Below are 19676 nucleotides of genomic sequence, written 5' to 3'. Positions count from 1 at the left end.
TATTGTAATCTTTATTATTATTATTGAGAGATTTTCACTTTTAGAAAATTATTTAATATCAATATAAATAATAATTAATAAAAATCTCTTTCACCTTTGCAAACACCTGTAGCTTTATTGTATAACTAACGGTTTTTTGTGGCACTTAATATATACACAATTAATTGTTTGAAGTAAATAAACAGTAAATTCAAAAAAGTCATATTAAAAATAATAGTAAATATGAGACACACTTCTGACGTACGTTTATATTATATGTGTTGATTTGATTGCATATCAATTTATTATACAAACATAAACATAAAGTACTAAATTTTATAGTTAATTAACGCTATATAATTTTAACCCTACAACTAACGGTTTTTTATATCAGCACATAGGCTATACATATATTTGATATATTATTATAATTATATTTAAAAAAAACACATAAAGAAGTTTTTATTAGACCCATCATTTCTAAAACATTTGATATAACTTTTTTGTGTTTAGTTTATGATCAACAAAAAAATAATCATTTTAACTTCAATTCGCTATTAAATATGACATTGAAATGAAAATTTTTATACAACATTTAACATCCATTTCCATTGCCAACCATTGTCTACGAGCGTTGACATCATTTAAAAATAACATTCAAATAGTGATATCAATCATAAATTTTCTATAAATGTCTTTTAAGACATCATTTCAAATTGATTTAACATTTAAATAACTCCTTCAATAACTTCAATAACATTTTTCAATAACTATTGTTATTTCATATTTTAGTCGTTAAAGAACTTTATATTCAAAAATATTTATTTATATAAAAAGATAAATTATCATTTAAATCATCAATAATAAAATTAATATGAAATTGTGTGACAATAAATGCAAAGTCAACTGTTTTTTTTTCATTAGTCAAACTATAATTAACACCATTTATTCACACAATCACTAAATCATTAGTCACTCCTTTTTTTATTATCTATTGAATATATAAAATGGCTTTTATGTATTGCGTGATTTTTTTCACAATTATTTTATTTTTAAAAAAGTGTTAACTTATTGAAATGCAGTCAATTGTCTCTTAAATTTAAATAAAAATTGGTGTTTAAAGAGTGGTTCACTAAATAATAATTTTTAGTGCCATTAAACTCATTCAACATTTGTTGTATAACTTAACAAGTCTGGAGTGGCGGACGACATAAAAGATACCAAATTTTTTTTGATCACAAATTATAGTTAAAGAAATATTTGTACCGATTTAACACAATGTATGTATTTTTCTAACACTTGAATCCTCTATTATTTTCTTCTTTTTTTAAATCAAATACTATTTAAAAACTGAAAAATTTGATTTTAATATAATATTGGTTTTATTGATTATATTCTATTTTCTTTTAACTCTTATCAATAATATAAAAAATTTGATGTTTAATATTTGAAAATATTTGTCGGATAATGACTGGCATTTACAATACTGTATATAATATGAGTGAAACAATTTTTGTCGACTTTAAAGGCCTTGACTTGACTTTTCTTATTTTCAAAAGTCTTCTCATATTTCCTAAAGTAATTAACTTTTACTTTTGTTTTATGCCTTTTTCAATGTGAAGTAAACCTGGAGTTTATGACATAAGTATACAAACAAATGTTAACTTAGAGTTAGAGTTGGCACAAATATGATGCCAATTGGGCACCCATAGGCCCGGTGTTGATCCCACTCATGATGTGCATGTGTTTTACTTTACTATTACTATCTCTCTATATCTAATAAAACTGAGATTTCAATTAAATGTGTGCATAGTTTGTGTGTTTTTGGGGTTCACCTAAAAATGGTGAACTACTAATCATACAAGAGTAAAGAATTGGGATGAATAGTGGTCTGTATTTTAATTAACTTTAAATTAATAGTATTGTTTGTTGAGGCGGTTAGCAGATGGCTATAAATTGCAACACATCTGTATATATGCTGTTATATACTGTACTGTCCATACAATACAAACTAAATGAAGGCCTGTTGTTTTGAGCTCACATCTCATCAAATAATTTTAAAAACTATAGTCCACTGCCATTAGTTATATATTTTGCGGACCAAACGCCAACACATCACTGATTCATAACATATTGAGTGCATCCATAATATATTATTTCCCATAATGTGTTTAAGCATTTCACGCTTGCATTACAATCAAATAATATAAACTCGGTATCAATGTATTTCGTGTCGACACAACTCACTAGTTATGGGTTATATATATATACAGTATTGTATATTTTGAGGCCAATATTAATGCAATGAATGGTCGCACCATTACTTTAAGTGGCCATCCGGTCATTGATTCAGTGTTTGTCTCATTCACATCACTCTATACTTTCACAGATGTGATGCGATCTTTGATTAGATTATAAGTAATGCCCAAAACAGTTGACTCAAACATCCAAACGCTTTGTAGGCAATACTAGTGTTGAAAAACGTGCGAATTATCGGTCTGGCAGTCAATCGGCGACACAACAGTCCTATCTATAACTGTATGTCCTTTATGACTCCCACTTTACTGTTTTAGTTAGTATGGTATATGATTTGTGATATTGAACTGATTCACAGCACACTTAAAAACTGGTGAATCAACTTATGGTCAGCTGATATGAGACATCAATGAAATGATAAATCCGATAAATTGTATTATTGCCTAAACAAAGAGTCAATTGAGTGGACGATATTAAATCCATTGACCAAAACCTATAAACCTTAATTCATATATATATTGTGGAACGGGTGTTGAGCGGGTGTGCGGACACACAAATGAGATTTACGGAGATTTTATTTACGGGAAAAAGCAGGTGTTTGATAACAATCTTCAAAAAAGCAATGATGTGCTCGAGTGGACAGTTGTATGGTATCGACTAAAAGCAGAATATTCTTTAATATAGGATTTAATATTTGTTGATCTAATTTACTTTAAATATATAGATTGATTAATTTCAAATAATAATTTTATTGACAAATTTATAAGTTATTTTAAATTTATTTTTTGTTTTAAGTTAATTTATATATTTATACAATACTATTATATTTTATAATAAACGGATCAAATACTTGAAACACAACCAACTATTATAAACAGTATATAAGATACAGTCTATTGACATACATTATAACATACATGTGTTCAATCAAAACATGTGGTTCCACTTTTAAACATCATTATAGTGTATACAACACTACTGTAATACTGTATATTAATTAGATGTCTTAAACAATAAACCACTGAAATTACAATCTCTGTATCCGCAAACCACAACTCTCTCTCTCTCTCTCTCTCTCTCTCTCTCTCTCTCTCTCTCTCTCTCTCTCTYTCTTTCTTTCTTTCTTTCTTTCTTTCTTTCTGTATCTAAAAGAGTCAAATACATGAAAACAAAGACCAGTCAAATAATATTATATAAAATTAGGTATTTTATAACAAAAATATAGTTAAAATAACAAATCATCAATATTTGTATATTATTTATATGTATTATTACATTTTAAAAAATTATATAATTTCAAATATTTTACTAAATAATATATTTTTGAAGACAAAGAACAATACAATTATTAGGTTAGAAATAAAGGGGAGGTTTTCATTAATATTATCTCTTATGATTACTACCAATGATTATGTTACAGGTATTACATACAATATAATGTGTTTTATGTGAACTCATGCCATAACTATGAGACTATGCCTGAAGCACAAAGAGATAGTAAACTAAAAAGTTTGGACATTTGAAAAATAAAACAATGAAATCTCATTTTGAAGACTATTTTTTATTTAGAAAAGTTCTGTTTTATGTAAAACACATTCTCTGATTGAATTCCTATTAAATTTTATTAAATAAAATTATTATATTTAAAAAAGTCGTTACTTTTCAAGGTCTTATAAAAAAAAGTTAAATTATTTTTCATCATTTTTGCAAACCTTTTGGAGCCAAACCTTAAATAACAATACGAAAAGTTGTTTTACTTGTAAACAATAGTAACTCATATAATGACAAAAAAGATGTATTTATTATTTAAACACCGGAAAGGTATATACAGTACTACATATGTATACTTATATACAGTATATATTTGTATATACAGTATATATTGGTGTAGTTATATGTATGGAGAGAAAGGAAGTCATAGTATATGCTTGACTTAAAAAATGTTGTTTTCGAGAATCAATTGTTTCTTATTCTCACACCTGAAGTGTTCTCAGCTATGGTATAGAGAATGGCATTTGCAGTGAGCACTAGTAGTTAAGCACAATCAGCTAAATTGGAGACTATTGGTTGTTTGTGTGGCTCTGAAAAATAATACACCATTTGGCACGCGTAGAGTGGACTGACTAATGCTCCGGCATATAAAATAACTATACTGGATATACTCAAAATAATGTATATGTTATAATACAGTACATGTGTCCAACTGTTGATCAATAATCTATCATCACTGGGATCTATGTGCTCAACTAATGAAACATAAAGAGAGATATATGGAGTGCTATATTTTAATGGTTAAGCCCTCAATAAAAGTTATGACACATCATAACATTAGACTGTTTTGGGCAATCAAACAAAATATTGTTAAAATGCCGGTCAAATACATAAATTATTTGTTATAATCCTAACAAACATATGTTTCATAGACTACCTCATAAAGTACTCACATCTTAATCATACACTCGGATCCATACCATTAGACATATGTCTCTTGAATTTACCCGCATTTTTCAATTCAATCTTTCATTTTTACTATAATAACCATTATATTGCATGAATGAATTAAATACTTTTTGTTAACAAATGCTATTGTTTTTAAATGAGAATATTAGAAACCATTAAAAAATGTTTGGCTATTTTTGTCACACTTTTTCTCTACTTTAAGGTTTTGTTAGTTGTACTGTACTTTATAATACTGTTAAATAAGTTAACCAAACATAAGTTAAATACACAATTATTGTCTAAATATAAGAAAATGCTTTGATAAATGAATACGAGTTAATCAGTGAGTATTGTTTAGGCTATTATTTGGTAATTACTGTATAATATCAAACCCTTATTAATGTTCAGTTATCATACAGTTGTTCAATAACTATAACACAGGAAACACTTATCATAAATGTAGTCAAGAATTGCTGTAATTCTTGAGCTGTTTGTTCCCAACATTTATGTGTTTGAGTTTGTGTTTCAAGAATCTCAATGTTTGCCATTTCCTGTTAAATGGTCTCCAATCAGATGATAATTGACACAAGCATTTGGTACCATTAGTTGCATTGAAATAATAAATAATAGTAACTACCAGAAAATAATACAGTATATAAAAATTTTCAAGTGTTTAACTTATAAATTGTTTTTATCGTGTTGTTTGTAATACAAGTTTGCTATGAATACTATATATACAGTATATATTGTATAATACATAAAATACTGTATATGATTATATATAGCTGCTGTTGATTTTTACAATGTAATACTTATTATATAAAAAATAAAGCATACGTATGTAAAATATATTCAACACAAAATTATTAACAAACAAAAGTTACAAAAATACAGTAAAAAGTTATGTATTGCAATATAGCAGAAAACAGCGGCAATTTGCACTGCAATGACTTACGCCTCTTATCAAACACACGTACATAATATACACATATTGTGCAAAACATTGAGTATTATATAACTATAATACTGTATATACAGTACTATATAGTATATCTGTGAATCGTTATGTAAACTCTCATTTAATATACACATTTGAATCGCTTTCGACGTATCAGTGAATAGATTGAAACAAATTTGAAAAACGTATTGCAAATAATGTGAAGACCGTTAATGATCTCTTGAGGATCGGGTTCAGCAACGGTTTTGTCAAGAGATACCAGACATACACATACACTATATATATATATTTATTTATATGTATATGAATTATATACCATATATAGTATTATATAATATAACCCAATTTAATAACAAGTGCACATCACATAACATGACAACACTTGCATCCAATCAATGCACATAATTATATATTTTTGAATTTTTTATATATATATATATTTATCAAAATTTTCACTATTATTAATACTAAAAAACTGTTGTGCATTCAAACCAATTCTCGACTAAAAACAACTTTTAATATTGTTTTGCATTCAATTCATTGCAATGTTGAATGTGTGTATGTGTTGTGTTTTGTTTCAAAATTATTTTTTTGTATAAATTTATATGATTTGCATTTTATACACAAATATCTGATATGTAGTCAATTAAATGCAAATATTTTATCTAATATTTTTACTTTTTATTATACATGTTTTTATTATAAATATTTAAACATCATTTAAGTTCAAATTTTTCATTTTATTTATTAATGTTAAATTATTTTTTGTTTGGGCATAAGTTTACTATTATTTGTATAATAATATAAGAATCTCAACGAATTGATTTAATAAAGTTTTTTTGTAAGTTTAATATAATTACTATTTTTAAATAAAAGACAATTACTATACAAAAAATAATTATATTTACAGTATATATGTATGTATTATTAAATGATATTATTATTATTTTTAATTAAATCTTAATGACTTTGTTTTATATTTATATCTAATATTATATATTAAAACTAATGTAATTACAATGATTGTATGAATGAAAACCTATTGATATTCAAATGGCATCACTTTATTTACATAAGTTTATTACTACAGTATTAGTATAGAGTATGCCTTGAGATGCTAAACGTATAATAAAAATTATATAACAATCGTTACAGAGTTTGTCTACAAATCACTGCAATTGAAGGGACTGTGAGGGACGCCAACCGATTGAAACAAAACGTCTGATATTAAGGTATTTATGTATTAATAAGTAAATAATAAGAGAAATGCGTGACATTAAAATAGGATGTCCCGATCCTCAACATATCAATTGTTATTAACAATAATTATCCTCTCTCTCTCTCTCTCTCTCTCTCTCTCTCTCTCTCTCTCTCTCTCTCTCTCTCTCTCTCTCTCTCTCTATCTATCTATCTATCTATCTATCTCTCTATCTCTTCTCATTCAAAACACATATTAATAAACTTATATAATATGACTCGTGATGGTCCTATCGATTGATGCACTGGTAAGTCACGATTAATTTTATTAATAAGCTTTAATAGTATGGCACGAGTGGGGAGTGGGAGACAAAAGGGCAGCCAAAGGCTATGGGGTATACATTAGTACCACAACTAAGTCCAAAGTGTGTGTTAGTGTTGGGTCGTCTCGTCTAAGGATAAGTATTTCTCATATAAAATGTTTTGTTAGACTTAAGGATAGCCTTATTATGTATGGGTCACATATACAGTATATACATATACTGTATATATGGCATACAAGTGCAGTGTTTAGTGCATTGCCTTTACCTTTGGTTTACCTGTCAGTCGAGTATTATAGAGGTTCGGGTCGCCAACAGTGCACACCTGGTCTCTCTCTGGTCTCTTTATCTGACGATCCCTTTCTATCATTGTATGCCTTATCCTAATACTATGAGCTATACTGTACTTAATATAACATAAAACTAGTTTGTTGTGCGGGTCTGGTAGTGGTGCGCCCCTCTCTCCCCTCACCGTAGAGTAGTATATGTCTCCCACTCTTTAAAATGCATATTCACAGCATTGGGTGAATCGGTTGCTCTCTCGGTGTTTGTCAGTAATACCGTCCGATCGCTTCTACTGTATGTCTCACTCCTCATCCCTACTTCTCAGTCCGCATGCGTCCACTCCGTGGGCTCGCAGTCACTACCAGTGCTATTGAAAGCTAAGGCCAGTTAAGAGTTGGGTTGAAGTGTTGTTAACGTATATATAGAGTAGAGGAGTGCTGTCTATGAGTTTAGTTGTAGTCTCGTGAGCACTGGGAGTGGTTGTCTCGTATACCGTATTATATAAAAGTGCTCTCAATATAGTCTCAGTATTTGAAGACAACTATAATTGAGTGAATCGTGTATTACATTCATATTGTAGACAATATTCACTCTATTATATGTTCGTTCAATTGATTGCTTTAATCAAAAAAGTTTTATAAGAAATAGTGTCGACTCTAGAGTATATGCGGCACATCCCTGACATCCCTGACCAGTGCTGCCTTTTCCTAACGTCTGTCTACGAGTTGCATCGATAGTAGAGAAGATGACCCGTTGCACACTTATGATACCACCGTATCGTACCGTATCTGCAATGGCTTTCCGTGATATCGGTGGCAATGGTCCGCCTCCGAGGGATACCAATGCCCAGCCATCTAATGAAAGAGTGCAATCAGTTCGTCGAAGACTGTTTGGTGATATCGATCACCAACAAACACACCGGGATCTCCAACAACAGCTCAGACAGTGTGAGGACGAGGACCGCAACAGATATAACTTTGACTTTAGTAGTGAACAGCCCATCAATAGCCCTGAGTCTCGTTATCAATGGTCTCATATTAACAATAATTTAAATCTTCAATCAGACAACACTTTTGATACAAAACTTAAAAAATTTAGTACAAATATATGCAAAAATAATGACCAGTCGTCTACCATTGAGTCACATCAGTCAGCTATCAGTCCAATACCAACACCAACGCCTGCACCAGAGCCTGTGCCACGACCTGAGACCAGTGCAACCATACATAGCAGTGTCAGCACAGATACCACCGTTGACTCGACATCTGCTATGATTGCATCTGATTCTCAGCCAAAGCCGAGTTCATCATCTAATGAAAAACCTACCGGAGCTGGTCTTACGCCTAAAATAGTCAATCAGTTGAAACAAACACAAATCACAGGTATTTATACAAACATTAAATTAGTTTTTTAGTTAATAAGTAACGAATCCTATTGTTAAGTATTAAATATATTCAATGTATTGCCACTTATATCTAGTTATGAAAAATACATTACATTTGATTGCAATACTTTGAACTGCCATTTCTTAATAAGTCGTTAATTATGACTATCTTTCCCTCCCTTATCCCACTCTCCCTCTCCTCGTTTGCTTTAATTTCAGTGATGTTTTTATTGATATAATTCATATTTAAAGATATAATTTATTATAAATTATTGTCCTTCACTGCAATTTTGTGTTTTAAATAAATTTGCTGTCAATTGTTGGCCTCACTCTCACTCCCTATCAATTTATTTCTGTCTCTGTGTTTCAAAATCTTTGCCACAAATATGGAGAGACATTTCAGACAAAACAGTGTATCGTTTTTATCACCAAAATTAACATTTCATTAATAACTATCATTTAGTTGACTGTTCGCTGGGCTTGAAATTTATGTCAAATATTTATATTTACCCACATTTTTATATACACCAAAAAAATACATTTTAAATACATATGTTGTTAGCAAACTTTAGTAATTGCATTATATATATATATACAGTATATATATATATAATATAATTTATAAAATTAAATTTATTTAGATATTATTTAATAATAATAATATTATAGCATCAATAACATCATGTATTTATAAAAACAAACAAACTACCTAGATGCTTTTTTATTTTAGTAATTTATTTTCATCACATATTTTTTATATATATTTTCGTGAAGTTTTTAAGAGATGAATCATAATTAATAAAATATAACTGAGAGATAGATAGGGTTAAAATCTTATATATAAAAGCAATTATATTAGATGTAAATTAAATTAAAAAACATTTAGATATTAAAAAAGAGATTTTGTTTCGATATTAATTTAATATATTTTTAACTAAATATATTTATAGTATTTTATCAAATATATAACTTAAATATACCATAATATACTGTATATTTAATAATTTTACTATAGTTAAATCAAACATATATTTTAAAAATACAGTATTTTCCTTTTAAACATTAAATTTATGTCATTTATTATCGCATACTTAAAAGAAAACATCATTTAGCATACAATATACAGTACATACCGTATAATCAAACTATAACTGTAGTAAATCTAAGTAATATATAAATTTATATAGGTTATTGTTTTATGAGCTTTCCATAATTTATTATATATTTATATAAAATGTAATATAAAAATAGCTTAAATGATTTATTGCTACATTTATATTTGTTTGACAATCAAGTTTACAAATTTAATACATTTAGGAAATATATGACTCATTACTTTTTATATAAATTTAAATTATATATTTGTTGTTATATTTACAATGAATTACATTGATGTGTTATTAATTTATAAGCATTTTTAATTTGATCTACGTTAATGTTTTAATATACTGTATATTGTTGAACAATTTAAATATTTATTTCATCATATGTTTAACTTCAACTTTTTTATGACTTTAATAATGAAAATAATATCTATTAATATAAAGCTAATATTAAATTGATTAAGGATTTGATTTGATTTGATTGACATAAATTGATGGATTATTTATATAAAATCTCAGGGATTTGATTGTTTTGTGAGTCATTAATCATAAGACAAATAATAGCTTGAAATAACAATATAATGAATAATCATTGATATTCAAAGTAATCTTAATTTGTTTATTGTGTTATATTTTATTATTATGTAATATATGCAACAATATTCAGTTCTGTTAATCAAAAGATTTTTAATTTATTGTATGGCAACTGATAAGGAGTTTGAATTAATTGTGAGGCAATATATGTCTCCTTAAGCTATATTCAAGTAAGAGCTCAGCCATACACTGACTCACTTGACTAGCACTGAGATATTGGGTTTAATTTTGGGCTCTTTCGTGGACAGGCATTGCACATAACACTAGAGGCATATTTCAACAAAAGTTTAACTTTTGCTTCAAAAAGATTGCCTATTCGTATGTATTGTATTGCAGTCTATCTCCAAATTTGGACAGTTGTTGGACTGTTTGTTGTACAGCACATGCAGTTGTGTTGAAAAACATTTGCCTCAATATAAGTATGACTATCATTGCCTACACTTTTCTAACTTTTTCTGTAATAATCTGAAGGTTTGGTCATTTCTGACAGTCTCACACTCACACTCTCGGAGTGGATAACCTTGAAGTCTAATCACACCTAAAATGAAGGACTCCTTATGTCTTATGTTAGAAACAGGTCTCAGCTCTCTCTCTCTCTCTCTCTCTCTCTCTCTCTCTTCTCCATCTAAATCATACATTAAAACAAAACAAAAAATATCTCAGATCTACACCATCTGTATATATATTTACAAAAATATACCAAAAAGATAATGAACTGCTATATGCATACAATGTAATAGATTATTAATATTAGATATATTTGGCAAAACATTAGTAATAATTGACATTCATATGAATATAAAGCGATGTTTGACAAGACATTAGCGAAATATATGATATGTTATCACTTATGTACTGTATATACATATATATTATACAGTAGTTTATAGATGATTATATGGTCTCAATAAGTAATATGTATTACAATGTAATAACTGTTTTGTGTGTCTATTTCTCAAAGACTACTTCGTCGACCGGAAGTCTCAAAGGAAACGGAGTTCAGCACAAGTCATGTCTCACAAAGAGAGCGATATTGAAACACAAGACTTCAAAAGACATCGTCCGGAGTGCACCACAACTGCTCTCACTTCTCATGCGGACAAACCAAGTGGTAGTGAGAGTGACTCCACTCCATAGTGACTCTCGTGTGACTCCAAGTGCTTAGTTGATGACACTGTTGGTGGAGGAGAGCAAACATTCAGAGCACCGGCAGTACTACAGGAACTTCGGTCTAATAATCATAAACACACACAACAACACTGACACATACACATAGTATAAGACATGTTAATTGCTTTTAAATAACAATACCTACTGATCCCACACATCATACATACATATATAACAAGTGTTACAGAAAAATACATTCAAATCCATTTAACATAACAATAGATATAAAGTTTAATACATAAAACAAAGTTGAAATTTTCTTTGATTTAAATTTATCTCTTTATGTATACTAACCAAAGAAATCATTGACTAAATTAATTACTATATTATATACATATTTTATATTTTGCTCTCATTTGATATATGATACATAATTTAGATATTATTTATAAAAACAAAACACATATTTTATTATATATTTTATATATTATCATATCTTATATGATTATTTAAAGAGGAGAAAGTTAATCAAATCATGTCTTTATTTTTTATTAATTTTAAAGTAGTTTAATATAATTAATTAATGACTGAAATTATTAAAACATTAATATTACTAATATATGGGGTGTTTGTATGGCTGATAATATTTGTAACGCTTATTATTAATAGTTTTGTTATTTTTTACGACTAGTCATAACATTTCGATCTCTTCAATAACGATAAAATTATTATAATTATTATTATTATTATTATTAGGAGTTTGGCTTTTGTTCACGTCTTTCACGCTTTATTTGAAAATTTTATATTTATTATTATTTTATTAAATTTACATTTATTACAACAACAAAAAAATAAAATAAAAGTGACATGGCTACTACACTCGTGATAAATTGTATATCAATTTTATAATATTCAAGATTAAAATTGTGTAAATTATTAGATGATTACAAAATTATTATAATTGTAAACGAAATGGAAATAAATTATTATTATATATACATAAATATATTATATTATATATATATTGGATTGTAAATGGAAAAAATAAAATTGTCTTGGTTCATTTCATTTAAAAATTTGACTAAAATTTAATTGCATTTCCTGTTGCAATACTTTACCAATAATTTTATTGTCAAACCACAGGTCCAGTCTCTCAGGTAATTGAGCTCAAGTGGACTCAACAGTTGGTGTCGTGTGAGTAGAGAAAGGAGTGAAAAGAAATTGAGCGCCAAATCTCTGGTGTCTTTGACTATACAAATGGTGTGTGTTTTGGGAACAGATGTATACTTTCTTTTGGTGTGTTTTGTGTTCACAACCAGTGAGAGACCGGAATAGCATTTGTGATCACATTATAACTGCAAGTATAACAATAGAGAATCACTGGTAGCTCTCTATTGAGCACTGGGGCACCGGTATCACCAGCACTGGCAGCACATATAGTATTATACACTATACACTCATTTTCTTAAATCTGCTTTTCTTTTTCTGTATTTAGGTTTAGGTTTGTCACCTGTCTATCCGTTCCTCATTCTCTCTCTCTCTCTCTCTCTCTCTCTCTCTCTCTTATAGTATATAAACAATTAGTGATAGTATATACGGGCACGAGCTCTGTGTTGATTTTGTTGTCTATGGAATAGTCACATGTGAACCAGGATGTGTTGGGCACCGATATGTTCAAAGTTTTACTACAATGAAATCCAAATCAAAAGCTCTGGTAGTATTTTCTCGACCAACTCAATGTTTCACTCATTATATTGTATATATATATATTGTATATATATATACTGTATATATATATATTGTATATATATATACTGTATATATATATCGCCTACAATTGTTTGCAATATACAGTACAACCGTATTGACAGTCATTTAAATCACGCTATTATAACAGCATTACTGTTATTATTAGCCCATTATTTCTAAGTTAATCTGTAAACTCATGCAAAGTGCATATCAAGTGTTGATTTGCTTTACATTTGTTTTTTACATATACACTGATATTTTTCATCACTATTTGCATTATCCTATCATTTAATACATTTGTAAATAAAAAATAAATCACTGTAATTTATATAAAATATTAATAAACATTGAAACTTAACTCTAATACCGTCAATAATATTATATTACTTTATTTCTAAAAAATTAATTTATTAGTTTATTCAATTTAGTGATTAATTTATATAATTTTATTTATATTAAAATAAGGTAAATCATATTATTTTCTATAAACAAATTTTAACTATTATGCTGTAATAACACATTTAAAAATTAATTTATATAAATGTATGAATGTTTTTAGCAAATAAAATTATATTAGAAAACTTTTAGACTTAAAAAAAACAAATAAAAATATTATTTGTTTTGTAAGTTATGAACAGTACCTCATTAATAGTTTATTTTGACTGATGTTTAATATTTATAAGTTCAGTGACTTTAATGAATACATTAGTTATATTATTTGGATAAGACTAGAGTAGCTTATAATTAGTGTCTGTTATTTAACAATAAAAACATATTTAGCAAAATGTTTACAATCAAACATATATGTATATACATATGTATATATATATATATATATATATGCTTATTAATGCTAACTTATAATCATCAATAAAATTACATAACAGCATAAATTACATTTCACATTCAGATGATACCAGTTGTTGTAATTACAATAATTAAGATAATTAAAATAAATTGTTATTATTATTAAGTTTATATTGCAAATAATTTGTGGAATAAAATTGTAATTAAATTAATTTTAAAAATATTTAAATTTTAATAGTTTTGTCGGAATTTTTTTCTTAAAGCATTTAATTATTTTTGAATTTCTTATATTTCTTATATTTCTTTAATATTAAATCGTTATAAATGCTCGCAATGTATTGATATGTTATTTTGTCATACATTTAATTGACTTAAAATTAGTATTTTTTAATCTTCATATATTAAAGCATGATATCGGCGGGAATTTATATATGTTTTATCGATAAGTAATGATTTGCACCAAAAAATGACAGCTTAAAAAGCAATCATTGCTTAATTATAGTAAATATTATAATATTATTTGATATATAATTATAGTATATCTTAAAGGCCAATGTGTAATATATTTTTACATATACCAAGGTTTAGAAAGTGGGCAATAACTCTACCAATACATCGATTTACTTCTAATATGATATTTAATTGCATTATCAAAAATGTTTGACTTCAAACAAAATATTAGGTAATAAAATTAAGCAAGGATAAATTCTAATAATTCTAGCATTTTATAAAATTGAACTTGTTTATAATTATAATATTTCAATCATTACAGTGTTTATATACAATTGATATTATTTTTTATACATAAGTTAAGCTAATACAGCTATTATATCATATTATAAGAAAAACTATTGCGTAAAATTTAATTTTATCATAAACTGTACTGTAGTTTGCAATGAATAAGTTGCTTAAAAGTTTCCAACTGATAAAAAGTAATTTAAATTTGTTAAATACTATGAATAGTCAATTACTCTGCTATTAAATTATGTTTTATGATAATAATTTTATTTTGAATTTCATTTTTATGGAAAATAACAAAAGATTAGTTTCTAAACATATTGTTATACACAATGAATTGCAATTATGACTTTCAAAAAATTGAATTGTTGTTTGTTAGTCAAAAATATTTGGCTATAAAAATGTTATTAGTTATGTCATTAGTTAAAGATAGTTCAAAACTTTGTAATATTTATGTGACTGCAAGTCATAGTATTAAAAAATAATTTTTAATGGTATAGTATTTCATGACATGAGTTAAGATATTTTGTTGTGTTATTTATTATAACTTAAAACAATGTAATTTAAGTACCAAAAGAGGCAAAACTCAAGTATTTATCATAAAAAATGTTTGCTTATCTTTAATGCATTGTTAAGATGTTTGTTATAATAAATCATTTCATTCATATCAAGCATTGCTTCACAATATTTACATTTCTATGAAAAAAGTGAATACTATTAAAACTATTAATATTAAGAGGACTTTCATTTATTTATATATCTTTATATTGTATATAAAGTTTTTGCTCAAATAGTTGTCATTTGTTTTATATTATCTCTTATTGTATGTTTGATTAGTCCCTTATTTACTCTTTTTACTAGACTTCAGGCAAAATCCAGTCCTTGTTTTAAGTTGTCATTTGACATATCCATGAGTTTACTATCTGTTAAAATAGCATTTTTGATACACATATACTGTATAGTAGTATTATATACAGTATTAATATAATATCATTTGCTATGAAAGTGATAACAAAATTGATAAAATATTATAAATGTATAATAACTAGGCATAGAGTTAATTTGTTTTCAAACTAAAAGCTATGTATTATGAAATATTATATTGATTTTATTACGATATATAGATCTATGACTATATATGTGTTTAACTTTTTTTTATAAATACAATGACTAAACTTAAATTTTCATTTGTCTTAAAATAATTGTGTCATACAATACTAAAAATAATAGTTTAGACTATAAAATCAAATGACATGTTTAAATAACATACATAAACACTGTTTTTTGAGTGCATATTAATACATATTTTTGGTTATGTTTTTGCAATTATATGTTTTATAGAAAATCTTTTCAATATATCTTATTTAGCAATATTTACACAGTTTTTACTTTATATTTATGTCATTACACGATTATGCATTAAATAAATTTATTGGCGTATATACAGTATATTATACATCTTTTTACAATCATTTCCTATTTGTTCAGCTGATGTAATGACAATAAATTGTTTATTCAATTTTGGGACAAAAATCTTTGCTTTATTTTATATTAGGCACCAAAAGAAATACTTTTTTGCGACACATTTGTGGTCAATATCTATGGTCTGACCCCTCCTTCAATTGACAGCAATGAGTGTGACGGTCGTGAAGATTAGCATAACTAATAATATTAGAAATGCCGTAAAAGTTTTGTCAGTAAAATTCATCAAAAAGACAGTCGTTTTTGACTTCAAAAGGAGCTTAACTGAAGTCCACAACAAAGTAGTGGCGACTTGTTTTCTAATACATATATTGGCGTACTTTAAAAGTAAACCTAAAAAATATTTGTTAAGGCATTAAACCAACAAAAAATTGACCAAGGTTAATGTTAATGTTAATGTTAATGTTAATGATTGCAAAGATAAAACATATACAAAAAATACATTCACACAATACTTTGTGTCAGTTTTGTTGAAAGCATTTGATGCACAATATTAACAAAGATGTCCTCTTCTTGTAGTCGATATCACCGATCATTTTACATGACATGACGGCTCTCTTTATTGTTTTGTGAAAATCTTTAACTATTTTTTTGTTGTTTAACTAATCTTTTGAAAAATGAGTTGTTTTTTTGCAAGAATGTCATCCCTTTCGATAATTGTCGACTAGTTTTTTCAAAAATATATGACTACTTACTACTAACAAAATACATACATTATATATACATTAAAAATGTTGAATATTTTTTCAAAGGTTTAATAACAAGTACTGCAGGTTTACTGTAAGTTTTGGTCAATTTAGCGGACTTTTAGACTACAGACAGACAGAGATGATCATTAAAGTGGTACACATGAGTGCCATATAATAATGATGAGCGCGTGTACCTAATAATGACCTTATTATTGGCATCATTTGCTTTACTCACATTTCATCGTATAAATTATCAAATTATAATTATTTGCAATTAAGCATTAATGTATTTCATATAATTAATTTTAACGTAATAAATATTTGTTACATTTAATGATACACTAAATTATTTGAATTTTATCATTAAATTTGCATTGCATTTGTATTAAATGATGACAAATATTGATGATTTAAACTATTAACGTGTATTTTTTAGATTAATACTCAAATGGAAAAAATACTAAAGTATTAAATTTATAAATTTAGTTTAAACTTTAAAGTGTACTCTTTTTGCCATATTTTCAGAAAAAGTAGATTTTATGCTAAAAACGCTTACATTTTAGGACAAAAATAAAGTGTTTGTATTAAAGCTTTCGTTAGTCTTCTTCCGATTTGGTGATAATCTGTTAAAGTTTTAAATTTCTTTTGAAAACAGTTTACTATAATATAAAGTTTAGGCCAAACTTTTTGAAAGTATCATTATTTGGTTGAGAAGTCATTTTGACTAATATTAGTCACGCGATTCATAAATTTATTTACACTTTTGTTTTTTTTTCATAACATATGGACAATATGTTACCCAAATGTTATGAACACTAATCATCAATAATCAACAATAATTACTGAAAAATACTTTATTTTTTCAACAATTTGTATCACTAAAGTTATTATTCTATATAAACAACATTTTTATTACATAAAACTATTAGTAATACAGTATCTGATATGATAGACGATATTAGTTAGAGGCAATTATACGACTATTACGAGTTCATACTATTGGGTAATCATTAGTTAAGCAACAAATAATTGTCATTAAATGGGAAAAAGAGTTTGTATTAAATGTAATAAATTTAAATAAAATGACTTCTCGTGACAGTTGTTGAGATATTACAGATGGAGAGACCCATTGAGACCCGTCACCAGACTTTCAAATTAAAGTCATCACTGAGTCGTTTGCCGTAAAACCGGCTTTTTGTTTGGCGTCAAATGTCTTCCCAACAAAAATCATGTATATATTGAAAGTTTGTATTTCAATAAAGTATTTTGATATCTGTTTAATAAGACAAATATTAGATCATATTTTTAAAAAATATTATATTGAATTTTAATAATTAATTTTCTTCGTATAAAAAACAAAAGTTTATTATTTTCAACAATGAAATAATTTAAGTCTAAAATACAATTAGGAATTTATGTAATATACATATTGATGATACACCTTGAAATAGTTATAGTACAGTACAGTAGTTTAGATATAATATTAGCCTAAAGGCCATAATATCTAAAAGCTCACACCTTTGTATTTTCCTGACATTTTCTGATCAATTTTTTAAATATGCAAAATGTTTAACTATTAGGCTATTAGTATACAGTATATACTGTATAAATGAAAATCATACCTAATCTCGCTTATGTAAGAGTTTCTTAATTTATATAATACGATAGGAAACTGTTATATAATACTGTATATCATATTATATGTTATAAAGTTTATACCGTATGTAAAAACAGTATTAAACAAAAATAACATTTGAAGGCAAAGGGGAGTTAACTTTATATAAGAAGTTGAATTTTTTGAGGCCCGATATGTTTAACAAAAATGTTTTTCAATTCATTCATTTTTGATATTTTTGTTACAGTCTCTTGAATTTAAATATAATTTAATTCTAAAATGGGTGAACAAGATTTTTCATAAAAAATATTTGATACAAATAGGTTTAAATGACATTTTTACAGTATTATGTTAATGATTTGCTTTAATTTAGCATTTAAATTAAAATTTAATTATTGAATGATTTAATTTATAAAATAAAATTAATTTAATTTTTAACTAATATATTAATATTAGATAATTTGACTAAAAATGTCAAAACATATTCAAATAACTATTGATGTATTTTAGATTAGTATTTCATTCCAAGATCTTTAAATTTTTGAGAGATGACATCTTTAATCACAATTATGCAATAAATTAACTATACTTAATATCGATAGAAATTTCATAAATAATAAATAAATAAATTTATTTTATCTCAATTTTATTAACTTGGTTTGTAAAAAATCCTGTTCGAGTACTTTTGAAATAGACTTTTTTTAGTTGATATAAAAAATTTATTTATTAATATCATAATATCATTTATAACTCTTATCTGATAATTAGAATAAATCATTTTTGGTATAATAATGAAAAATTAATATTAATACAGTATTTTTATATAGCAATTACGATAAAAAAAATTAAGTAATATAATAATGTAAATAACACAATATAATATGTACAATATAAACACAATAATGTAATATTTTGTCAGTTAATATAAATTTATGCGTACTTTTCAAAACAAAAATTTAATTCATAGATGT

At 26.2% G+C, this 19676-nt stretch overlaps 1 protein-coding gene across 4 annotated transcripts; it reads left to right on the top strand.

Annotated features, from left to right (window-relative positions):
* The first annotated feature begins 1008 nt into the window (after positions 1 to 1008).
* Positions 1009 to 12065, top strand: LOC128958820 (cyclin-dependent kinase inhibitor 1C-like). Of its 4 annotated transcripts, none has more exons than XM_054304760.1 (4): positions 1009 to 1259; positions 6788 to 6864; positions 8095 to 8816; positions 11477 to 12065. In XM_054304760.1, the coding sequence occupies exons 3-4, from the start codon at positions 8180 to 8182 to the stop codon at positions 11650 to 11652; spliced, it is 813 nt and encodes a 270-aa protein (XP_054160735.1). In that variant the 5' UTR covers positions 1009 to 1259; positions 6788 to 6864; positions 8095 to 8179; the 3' UTR covers positions 11653 to 12065. The 4 variants fall into 4 exon arrangements, with proteins under 4 accessions (XP_054160735.1, XP_054160734.1, XP_054160733.1 ...); XM_054304759.1 differs by having other exon boundaries at positions 8077 to 8816; XM_054304758.1 differs by having other exon boundaries at positions 8068 to 8816.
* The last annotated feature ends 7611 nt before the right edge of the window (positions 12066 to 19676 follow it).

This window comes from Oppia nitens, unplaced genomic scaffold (genome assembly GCF_028296485.1).
Source record: "Oppia nitens isolate AA-2021 unplaced genomic scaffold, nextdenovo-longstitch-racon4-pilon3 scaffold3_pilon_pilon_pilon, whole genome shotgun sequence".
Lineage (NCBI taxonomy): Eukaryota > Metazoa > Arthropoda > Arachnida > Sarcoptiformes > Oppiidae > Oppia > Oppia nitens.
Note: the sequence above shows the minus strand (reverse complement) of the source record. Positions and strands in the feature narration are given on the sequence as shown.

Bases quoted from the DNA above. Each gene is read 5' to 3' on its own strand.
- LOC128958820 (XM_054304760.1), top strand. From the start codon at position 8,180: ATGACCCGTTGCACACTTATGATACCACCGTATCGTACCGTATCTGCA. The intron at 8,817-11,476 runs GTATTTATACAA...TATTTCTCAAAG, and splicing joins GAAACAAACACAAATCACAG to ACTACTTCGTCGACCGGAAG.